This window comes from Lagopus muta, chromosome 1 (genome assembly GCF_023343835.1).
Source record: "Lagopus muta isolate bLagMut1 chromosome 1, bLagMut1 primary, whole genome shotgun sequence".
Taxonomy (NCBI): Eukaryota; Metazoa; Chordata; class Aves; order Galliformes; family Phasianidae; genus Lagopus; species Lagopus muta.
The window spans coordinates 143,215,051-143,226,552 of NC_064433.1; the positions used below are offsets into that span (position 1 = coordinate 143,215,051).

At 41.1% G+C, this 11,502-nt stretch overlaps 1 protein-coding gene across 2 annotated transcripts in view; it reads right to left on the reverse strand.

Moving 5' to 3' along the window:
* Window positions 1–4,030, reverse strand: part of UBAC2 (UBA domain containing 2) — a 102,737-nt gene extending 98,707 nt beyond the window's left edge. The window contains exon 1 of one of the 2 annotated variants that reach the window (XM_048933206.1): window positions 3,799–4,030. In XM_048933206.1, coding sequence (XP_048789163.1) covers window positions 3,799–3,892 — 94 coding nt within the window. In that variant the 5' untranslated portion in view covers window positions 3,893–4,030. The remainder of the gene's footprint in view (window positions 1–3,798) is intronic. The other variant, XM_048933208.1, reaches the window with a different exon arrangement.
* Between the last annotated feature and the right edge of the window lie 7,472 nt (window positions 4,031–11,502).

Genomic DNA, 11,502 nt, shown 5'->3' on the forward strand with positions numbered 1-11,502 from the left:
GGGCGCGCTGGAGTGGGCCCCGTGGTCAGGATCGCGGAGAAGGGAGGTCCGTGAGACGCAGGGGAAGCAGAGACCGTGGAAGTGGTGTTGTTCGAGCGACTGGGTCGTTTGCACGGTCGGGAGGGGTGTTGTCTTTGCTGTGAACCTCATGGCTACAGGGAATCTTGGGTCACGGTAGATGAGCTGTTTGCTGTACAGCCATCACACAGCGCCAAGTGGTTTAGGCTGGAACGGACCTCAAAGCCCGCCCAGCCCAACCCGTGCCACAGGCAGGGCTGCCGTCCACCAGCTCAGGCTGCACAGCGCCCATCCAGCTGCCTTGAGTGCCTCCAGGGATGTGGCACCACAGCCTCCCCGGGCAGCTGTGCCAGCGCCTCACCGCCCTCTGAGCAAAGAATTACTTCTTCCTAACATTCAACCTAAATCTCCTCTCTTGTAGTTTGACAGCTCCACTGTCTTATCACTACACTGCCTGACAAAGAGTCCCTCTCCAGCTTTCCTGTAGGCACCGTCAAATACTGGAAGGCCTCAGTGAGGTCTCCCCAGAGCCTTTCTTCTCCAGCCTGAACTAGCTCAGCCCTCAGCCTGTGTCCACAGAAGAGGTTCTCCAGTCTTCTAATCATCCTCATGGCCCTCCTGTGGAATCACTCCAACAGCTCCATGTCTTTTTGGTGCTGGAAGCCCCTTCTATCTCAATGCATCTTCCATTTAGTGATGTTTAGGGATATACAATAACCAGAACAGGCAAAGTACACTGTTAATTAACCTGCAGCCCAGACAGGGGGCAGATTCAGAAGGCAGGTGTAGGCCAAACGCAGCAGCAGGGGACATCTTGAGGCCACAGCAGAAGACCACCTTGTTTGCACAGGGTTTGAAAGGTACACAGTCAGCACTCAGACATTCCAGGCATGGGGGAGGCCAAGCACTGCTAGACTGATATAACGTATGTGAGTCCAGGTATTTCTATCTAATTACTTGCCCCTTTCTAAAGATGAGTTAAATTTGAAAACTGAGGACCCTTCAATCCATAAGTTTTGGAAAAGTACGACACCTGGCTCGTCCCAGGAGCCCACAGTGTGTCTGCACAACAGCCAAGTGTATGTGCTTATTACAGCTAATGGAGGCACAGTCCATAGGTTCAGTGGAGACTGGAGAGACTTTTGGATGATCAGAGAAATGTGTCTATTTTGGGATGAAATGAACTACCCCCTAAAGGCCAGCAACTATTGATCAGAGAGCCTCTAGCTGTAACAGTATAGATATCAACATTTAAGGTAGGATGAGGCAAAATCCACCCTCAATTTCATTCAAAGCCTGAATCCACCCTCAGTTTCATTCAAATATGGTATAATAAGACAGAAAATTGGGGCACCCAATTTCAGTGAAATGTTCAAGTCTACACAGAAACCCGAGCTTATTGAAATAAGTTATACAAGGCACTTGGAGAGGGATAGTGCTCTGCTCTGTGTCACAGATGTGAGTGTCAGGAAGAAAGAGGATGATGTCTGTGAATTTAGAACTGAGAGCCCCAAAGTCCTATTTTTTAGCACACTGAACTGTGAGCCTTAACTTTGATTATTTCCCTTGATTTATGTTCCCATATCGTGTCATATTAGAGAGATTCTTTTCTGTTCAGCACTGGTATTGGATGGAAATCAGAATCATTAAACATCCAAGAGTCTTAAATGCATTCTGCTGAATAAGGCTGAATTTGGGCAAACACTTAAATTCTCTTTTGAAAGCAGCTCTGTGGATTTGCTATCAGAGATACTGAATGAGTAGCAAGCAGTAGTGCAGCATCATACCATAATACGTACTTGCAGATTTATCAATACTGCTGAGATACTGGGAGCTGGCTCTGGATTTCTGTGCTATTTTGTGTAAGTCTACAAATACACTACTGAGTCTATAAAGCATCTAAAGATCTAGCATCTAATGTCTCTGTTTCAAAAAATAAAAAAGATTGAGTTATTTTTTCTGAGATTAGATCGGATGAGATGCATAATGTGTTTTTGAGAAAACTGTGTACCCAGTGCTAATAATTACACTTTCATGTACCAATTGAATGGTACAGGAAATGTAGCTTTTGCCTTCAGACACAGTGGCAACCAGAGACTTCATTAAAGAAGAGAGCTTTCCTGCTGACATTGGCAGCTCCAGCTGATAGCTTGTCATAAGAATTATGTGAATGATTTGCATTATTTAAATATGAAGTGTTGTCCTCTTTGGAGTTAAATGAAATCGTCAGTCCTTGTGCTTGCCTTGGAACATATCCCAGAATAGGAAAGCTAGCACTTATCTGCTAATCTACTCAGAACAAGCTTAGAAGGCTTTGACACTGCTCAAATGTCAGCTTAAATATCTGCATTTGTTTTTTACATCTAGTTAGCAAGGTCAGTTTGCTATGTTCAAAATAAACTTATTTAGATGTTCTGCTAAAAAAAAAAAAATAAAAATCCCAGGACACTGAAAATCTGAAAATTATATTTCTCTTGTCTAATTAGATTAGATTTCTTTCTTCTTCAAACTTGCATTGTTTTTAAACCAACTCTTAATTACTAATTAATCTCCAAGAGTCAGGTGCTCCCCTGCCACAAAGAATGAAGGATAGCAGCAGAGTAGAACAGGATGGAAATGCAACACCTCACACAGGAATCTGCTGTCTTAACTCAGTGCTATCAGAATTCTGCAGGTTCATGGGTGATGGTCCCTCATGTCTGAGGTTTCATAGTATGGTGCATGCAGCTATTACAGCTACATGAAATATTAGCAGATGCCTGGAAATAGGTTAATGTTAAACTTAATGATTTCAGTAACTTCTTCAATAACTGACAGTTCCCAACCCTTGTTTTCAGCTGCAGAAGAATGTAGAGAAAGCAGTTTACAATACATACTCTGCAGAGGAGATGTGAGAGGAGGATGGGAAGAAAGTAGAGAGATACAGTGGGATGAAATCAGCCCAATTGATCCTGTGCCTTTCCAAGAGTGAAGAATTTCTCTCACTCCTTTGGGAGTGAATAATGTTTTGTAACACAGCAGACCTGCCTATCCTCTTAAACTATAGTGGGTTCATTCTATTACACTGACTTTATTTTTTCTATAAACTGAAGAAATGGAACATTTTCTAGATGAGTTCTTTCCATGTAGAGCTTAGAATTAGTGTGAGGAGAAACAGAGTGGCTAAAGGAGAAACTTTTAGGTAGTTCTTGAGGAGCATTGCAAAGTAAAGGAAAGTAGGAAAAAAGAGGCAAGAATATTGTGCATTTTTTTTCCTCTGATATTGGTAGGTGACCATGCATCACACTATTATGAAAAATGTAAAGGCTGCTCAAATGCTTTCTGTCTGTTAAGGATTTAGCCACTTGAATGAGATGTTCTGCGAAATTTCGAATACAGGGATGAACTTGAGCTCCATATCGATGTATAATAATAGTAATGTGTGGATAACTATTCTTTCAATAACTCAAACATAATTCAAACATCACCTTCCTGTTTTCCAGCTAGAACCCCAGAAAGGGATGCAGTCGTAGTACAGTGTTTAAGGGACTGGCTGACTTGGAGCAGAGCCAAATCACCAGCTGGTGGTCACCGGCAGCCACAACCTCCCACTTCTTGCATTGCTCACTTCCATCCCCAGCCACTTTCCAACAATTATCCCTATTTTGTCCCAGCAAATCACCAGAAATGTGTTGCATCCGCTTCCTCTTAGGTTTATGTTGTGCCCTCCAAATGTGGACGAGAGAAGAACAGCGAGGCACAAAATAAGTAAATAAACGAAAGTTGAGAACAAGTGCCTACCTGGACTCGTGGAGGTTACCTTGATTTCTTCCTCACATTTTATCTTTGTGTGTTGAATGTACCCACCAACCGTTTTACACTGACTCATAATCATCTCTTCTGTTTTAACAGTTGACCATCAACTCCTAAGCACCACGTGCAGGCAGGTATTGGCATCTCTGTATTCAGGGGCAGCATCAAGCATTTGATCAGCAGCTCTGTGTTTGAATACCAGTAAAACACTCCCTTGGGTTTGCCATCCTTACATTCTCTGTCACAGGAGCCAGGTTATTTATTTCAAAGAAGGCCAGGATCCTGTGAAAAACAAGAGCATATGGTAGGTAGCATAACCCGCAACTAGATTCTAATGCAAACACATTAAAAGAGAATTAGGCAAATTGATTCTGGTATTTCTTAATTGATGACATTGATCTCAGCTTTTACATTTAATGTTCTATGTTATTGTTTTATCTGACTTAGGCAGGACTTCATTCTTGTATTACAAATACACACTTCCAACTGTCTTTGGCTGAGCAGCTCACTGGATTTTAGCTCACTCAACCGAAGGACATTAATTTGCTGCAAGGAAAATTGGGAAAGATCAGTAAGCATCAGTGAAATGATCAAATTTAAGCAGAGTGCATAGGAGACTCAATTAAGGAATCCTTTAGAAGGGCAAAATATTATGTGTAGCACTGTATAGCATACATAATATGAAGTTCAGCAACATACTTTGCGTATCTGTACCCCATAACACACACTAGAGTTCATGCACAAGTCATCTTTTTCAGATTGAATTTATGTAAATAGTACCTTTGTGATCTGGCATACGATGCTTAATTACGCAAAGCTACTAACGAGGATTGCAAAACATTTAAGCTTTTAAAATGCAGAAGGTACTTACATTCCTGCATGCCGTTGTGGCTGTGTTGAAATTGACTGTTAATTAAAATTGGATTTAAAAAAAAACAAGCGCACTCAGAGGAGTATTTTTTAAGGATTTTTTTCCCTCCCTGATACTTAATTCATATTTCCCAGGCATCCTCCTCCTCTTGCTCCACATCATACTGCTATCTGTGTTTCACCACATGGTGTAAAGGTTATTAATCTCCCATGTTTACACTCAGAGGCAAATCTGTGTTTAAGGGAACACGTGGCCACCCACATCATGATTTTATCAGGCCGGTAGCTTAACACTAGTGATAGAGCCAAAGAAATGATAAAGCCTTAAGAAGTTCTTCTCCCCAGTAGCATTACTTTACATGCATTTACTTCAATTTGCACATGAAGGGATAGTACATCTTTTTCCCCTCGGCTATAATTACCCATAGCAAAGGATACTTGTGTTCATGTGATTTCACTGGAATACAATGATTCCTCAGAAGAACTTGTACGAAGTTAAAGAAAGTTCACCCCAGAAATGTACTTGCATGATATTTACAATAGAAGTCAGGATGCCTTCGGGATGTAGGCATTCCTGGAGTTTCATCTATCTTTTTTTTCCCTCTAAAAATGTTAATAATGGGCGAATTTGATGCAAAAGAAATCTGTATCATATAAAAGTATAACATTTTGCCCAGCTACAGCCTTTAAATTGCAACCAGAAAAAAACAAAAAACAAAAAAAACCCTCTTCTTAGATGAAAGATTCATTGAAAGATGAACTATTGCTAAAAACAAACAAACAAACAAACAAAAAACACACACACACAAAACAAACAACAGTTCATTGATAGATGCAGCAGAGCTATTGTAAGCACAATTAAAATTCCTCTTGCTGCTGTGTTACACTTGTCCCAGCATGGACCGTTTTCTGCTTCCTGCTACAAACCCCTCGTAACTAGTGAGATGTCTAAAACTGGGGATTAGATCTCGTCTAATCCTGAAATATAGAAGTAGTTAAATAGTCTGCAAAAAATAGTCTGAGGTGGTGGTGTCACCACACAGAGCTCTGCAGCTTCACCTCTGGGCAAATCAGGCCTTCCTGGCGCAGGGGGCTTCTTAGGCCTGCCCTCAGCACATTTTGCCATCTGGGACTGTTTCTCTTCTCCCCACACCACAAGGGGGAGATGATGCTATTTTACTATCCACGAGAAAAAAATTAAAAAAAGGCGGTTTTACAGTAAGCCTCAGTGAAAGAATTTACGGGGATGTTAAATTGGAGAAACAAGTGCTGAGTTTCAAGCTGTCATGATTTTGAAAGCAAAAACCTCCAATGTCTGGGCAGTGAAGGCTTGCAGACGTGTCCATGTGCTGCCTGCGGCCAGGCCACAGAGCATTGGTTTCACATCTCAGCTCTCAGGAAGATGCTCACTTGTCAGGGAGTGTTCCAGCACCAACAAGACTATTGGACAAGACACTTTGATTCATTTTATATCTGAGAGTATCTTGAGAATAAATTCAATTCAATTTCAGTGTTTTCAGCCATTTACCTATGGCTTTGATCCCTAAATTCAGTGCAGTTCTATCCTTTCACAATAGCATGGTTAGGGTCTCAATAGCTAATGATTTCAACATATTATCCAGTCAGTGTGAGTGAGAACTCGTGTCTTTGTATGCGCAAGAAAAGCAGCTCAGGGGCTGAATTCTGTGTCAGTGAAAATGCTGGCAATGTATGGGCAAAAATTAATCTTTTGCCTCCTAGGCTGTACTCAGAGGTCATACAAAGCCCAGATGATACATGATTCCTTGTAGGTAAACTATTTTGCCTGTGGGTCACAGCATAAAAAGATAAACAGCATGGCCAGGAAAAGCACCCCTTTGGAGCAAATGTCACGGGAATTTGGGGCTTAATACTCAAGTGCTTGCACTTAAGATCAGTAAATAACTCTACAAATTTAAAAAAAAAAAAAAAAAACAGTAAAAAAGAGCAAGTTTGCCCCAACCATATTGTAACCTGAGTCATAGAATATCTCAAATTGGAAGGGTCCCACAAGGACCATCGGGTCCAACTCCTTGGCTCCATAGGACGGCTGAAGCTGAGGGGGGAAATGTCAGGGCAGCCTGAGGCAGCCACAGCTGTGTGTCACTGGGGAACAACACGGCGGGGCACCCCGAGGCAGCCATGGCTGTGTGTCAAAGCCATCTCAATTTGAAAGACAAGAGTCCCATCGGTTTCTGTGGAGTTTGCTGCACTCTGAACTTTAAAACTGCAACTAGTGCAAGGCGAAACTAAGGCAGATGGAAAGTGCTCATTATAGATGGGATGATTCACGGCACAGATGGGCTCTGCAGCATTTTTGGTTTGTTTTGAAACAGGAATGTGGGGGGGGATAGTAGTTAACATGAAGTGGGAGGCTGTGTTTTCTCTGTGTGTATGGTAATGGCATGAAAGAAGATATTAACTTGAGGGGAAAAAAAAAGAGAAGGAGTGGTCATAGAAGGCTGGGTGGAATGTGAGGAATTAGCACGGGGTGGAGCAAGAGATGAGGGGAAAAACAGAGCATAGTTGGAGTTACACAACTTGTCAGGCTTTGAATGTGTGAGTGGCAGAAGAACAACCCATAAAAAGCTCAGAGGATGAGACATGGCAAGAGTGGTTGGCAAAAATGATAACACCAGTGGGATCCAGGCCAGCTGGTGTGCACACAGTGGAACAATAACTAAAAAACAAAGGAAGTGAGATAAAGCAAAAGAATAGTTGGTGAATGATCTTGAAGAATTCCTGTTGCCTTGTATGTTGTATCCACAGTCTCTTTTTCTGTAAGTTCATGCAATTAAATGATCTGTGCTATCTGACTAGGCTGTCCTGTATCATCAGTACCCTTGTGCAAGCACAAACGGTACAAAAATCTCTGCAAAATCTTAATTGTACAGGACCTTCTGAGTTTGTGCATGTGTGTGTGGGCAACACAAGCCCAAACCCTTCCATTACAGTGCAGACAAGTAGATTTTCTTGCAGAATGCTTGTCAATTAATACTGTGTACATGCACATACATAGCCAGAACTGACCCAGTCTCTTTTTGATGACTCACAGCCTGTGGGTGAAACCAAGGAGGTGTTTGGAGGTGAGCTGAAGAGGTTGTTGTACTGCTCTGGAAAAAAAAAAATTGTCTATCACTGATGGTTCTGTGGTGGAAAGTGCTTAATGGAAATCTGGACTGACGATCATATGGCTATTTCATAGTAATCAGAAGTAATGATACATGCAAAAAAGCCACATCAGCAGCTTCAGCCTAATAGAATGAACCCCTACCTGTTACAAGCAGAAAATGGGAATAGATCTAATTGTGCTGTCAGAACTCATCCTAATATAATTCAAAACTGAATTACATACACTTTGAACTGGAAGTCCATAAGTCACCAGAACGGCAATTACTGTAAGCAATCTTAAGGAAGTATCAAAGGTCTTTGCAAATATGAGGCTGATACTTTCTAAATACTCAGACTATGCAACCTGACTTCTCCCTCCTCTGAAAGACACTCACGGAAGAAAATCAATCAGTGGATCATTGGGTTCAAATGAAATCACGTAACCACCTATGATAAGAATTTAGGGTGAGGCCTGAGAAGCAGTTCACCACGGTGGAAAATTATAAAGGGAGTGTCTTTCATCACGTACTGTATTTCTTCATTTTGTCTGGCTGATACAGCCACAACCAAGATCATTTTCTCAGACACAGGCATAATTAATAAGGCATTGGCCTGGATTCAAGGTAAGAGTGTTTTAGACCTTTAAGAACAGAACTGAGAAGCAAACAGAAATTAGATTACTCACTGCTGAATGAAGACCTTCAAGAATTTAATTGAGTGTGGGGAAAATTAGAAAGCTTTTCACAGTGGACAAGAGATAAAGGTGCAAGTGCAGTATTCTTTTTCTGCACTGTCAAATCCAACAGGAAAGTCAGTGTGAGAAACCAACTGACAGTATTATGAAAACCCAAGTACTGATATTAGTAAGAAAGCAGTAATTATGATCCCCCTATCAGCATCCTGTCTGACTTTCCCAAGGACCCTAGCAATTAAGGACATTTGAATATATTTACAAAGAATGATTTAATCAAGCAAAAAATGTATGTACATTTGGAAGGGATTCTAGATGTTGGCCTATTAAAGGGTGGTTAAACAACAGCGGTTCTTGTCTCCTTGAAAGGTTTATTGACAACTGACCCTCTTCCCTTAAATCACAGCATACAAATGAGTGTTTGGAATTTTATTTACACTATGATAGAAATACAGGGCAATCTGTGTGTTTGATCAGTTCTGTCCTAGGAATGTTTGCTGACATACGAACTCCTTACATAACCAAACTGTCTCCTGACCCAGAAGGGATTATTTTGTCTCTTCCTTGCTGTGAGGGTGCTCATAATTTAATGGACTCACTCTGCATATTCCCATTTCCCAAGTATGAAGGACCTGGCTGCTGCTATGGATGTGCCATAATTTCTTTGCAAAGATATTTAGTCTTTCAACCGGTCATGCTACTTTCTGGCAAGAGAGGAGCCTAATAAAATGATTAAATGGTTAATGATAAAATGATTTAATGATTTAATCATTAAATGATTAATGATTAAATGATGTCGTTTCCGAAGACTGTAAATGGAGATCTGGCCTCATATACTTTGTGACAAGAGTGCCAGGGGCCAAATGCCTCATCTTCATGTGTCAAGTGACCTAAGGCTTGTCTCCGTGGGGAAACTCTTGTGTCACAGGTATGGGACACATTTAGAGTTTAATAATTATTTTATAACTTCCCTCTGCACAGACTTCCTTGTTCTGCAAGAGAAATTATCTTGAGGTTTAGCATAATCTTACACAGAATATATACAAAACACCAGCAAGAGCGTCTAAGCCATCATTTTGTTCACAGCAACTTTCTAGCAGTGGTTATTTCAGGCTTTTCCTTTTTGAAAACAGGTTTGGTGGATTTTTTCATAACTTCTATTTACCAGCCAGCAATATTTAGTTTAGTGACTTGCTGTCAAACATAATTAGAATGGATACGGAGTAGTGGAAGACCAGTCTCACACAAAAGGTTTATAATTTAGTAGACCATTCATAAAAAGAGAAAGGTTTACACAGGGATCCAGAAAAAAATAACCCTCAAGAGTGAATGAATCGTGATTCTCTCTGGCTGGTCATGTCCATTTTAGGAAGGATTTTGAGGCCCTACATTAACTGGGGGTTTGGTATTCTCTCAGATTATAAAAAGAGATCCAGAATGACTACAGTTTCCAAGAATTCTTCCTTAGAAGAGAAAGAGTACATGAACCTCAGACAGCTGGAATTATTAGAAAAAAAAAAAGGAAAGCTGTAGAGTCTGAAGACATGGATGCCAGCTACTGCTATGTTGCAGCCACAAGCGACAAAAGAAAAGAGGCATCAGAACATCTCTGCTCTGATCATAGGAGCATGCTGGGAACAAGCTTTAAGATGGTAAAAAGACTGCTCCGAAGTTCAGATTCACAAGCAAGAATCAGATGTCCCTCTCTAGCTGGGGATTTGTCCAGAGGGGCTGAAGTGCACCACTGTTACTTCACTGTTTCCTTCCCAAGGACTGTGGCCTTATGCAGTGCTAGCACTGCGCCTCTGAGATCTTGGAGTTCTGCTGTTTCATCCCTCTCACACAGACCCAAGCAACACCTGACCTGTGACCATTGGGTTCAGTAGGGACTCTTTCTGTGCTGTAGGTCAACAGTTCAGATGACGACCAGAATTCTCCCCTGCCTGTAAATCACGTGGTTATGTGCTGACTGCACTCCTTTTTTCTTTCTCTTTCTCTTTCTTTCTCTTTTTTTCCCTTTCCTCCCCTCTCCTCTCATCTTCCTTTTCAGTTTTGACTCTGTATAGACAAGTACTGAAAAATTATGCAAACATAAAGGTTTGCGTCTCCTTTCACATTCATATGAACTCCAATTCAGATTCAAATGTATAATACCTATACACATGCATAGATTTTGCTCATCATGACTTACAGCCCTGGAGCATGGAATTACGTGTCTGCAGTGCAAGTGCAAACAGGCCAGCAAACAGTCATTTTTCAGCAACAGCCTTTGCCATTCTCAGCACTGCAGAGACTACATGATGAGAAAGTAGCACAGACGCATTACAATATCACATAATTCTATTCCGAGACTTAATATCTTTTGTAGTCTCCTTTTAAAAATAACAACTGAAATTCTGAGGTTTTCTGAGGCTCCCTGCTTAGGTTTTTCCAAAGGAAATTTTTTAACATTGCAAAGACAGTGTGAGAAACGTGATGCAAGTTTACCACAGAGATTCAGAAAGAAAACATCTAAAATCATAAAAGATGCTTCTGGAATGTCCATAAGCCAGTTTTATTATCCAGAGAGGCTGACTCATGTTTTTTGAGAAATTGAATTAGCTGCACTATGAGGGGCCACCCTATCTCATCTATGCAACAACCCATATCAATAAAACTGCTATAAAACATCACTGTCTTTATTTAGCAATGCACTCTGCCCACTGGTCCATACCAGTGACATTTGTGGCACAGTGACAGTCTTGAACGTTTTGTGCAGGCCTCCTGGTGATCCTCTAACACAGCTCTTTGTGAAGATCAGAAGAGATCTGATGAGAAAGCAATTGATTTTAAGAGATATGTTATGCCTATACACATTCAAAATAGTTGAGAGCACACTGGAACTCTGAGTTCAGACTTCACGCTTGCATCTCCAGATAGTTTGAGGAATATTAATCTAGACATCGCCTTGGTGCATGTGGCTGACATCTCTTCTGATATTTGTCCCTTCTCCAACAGAAACA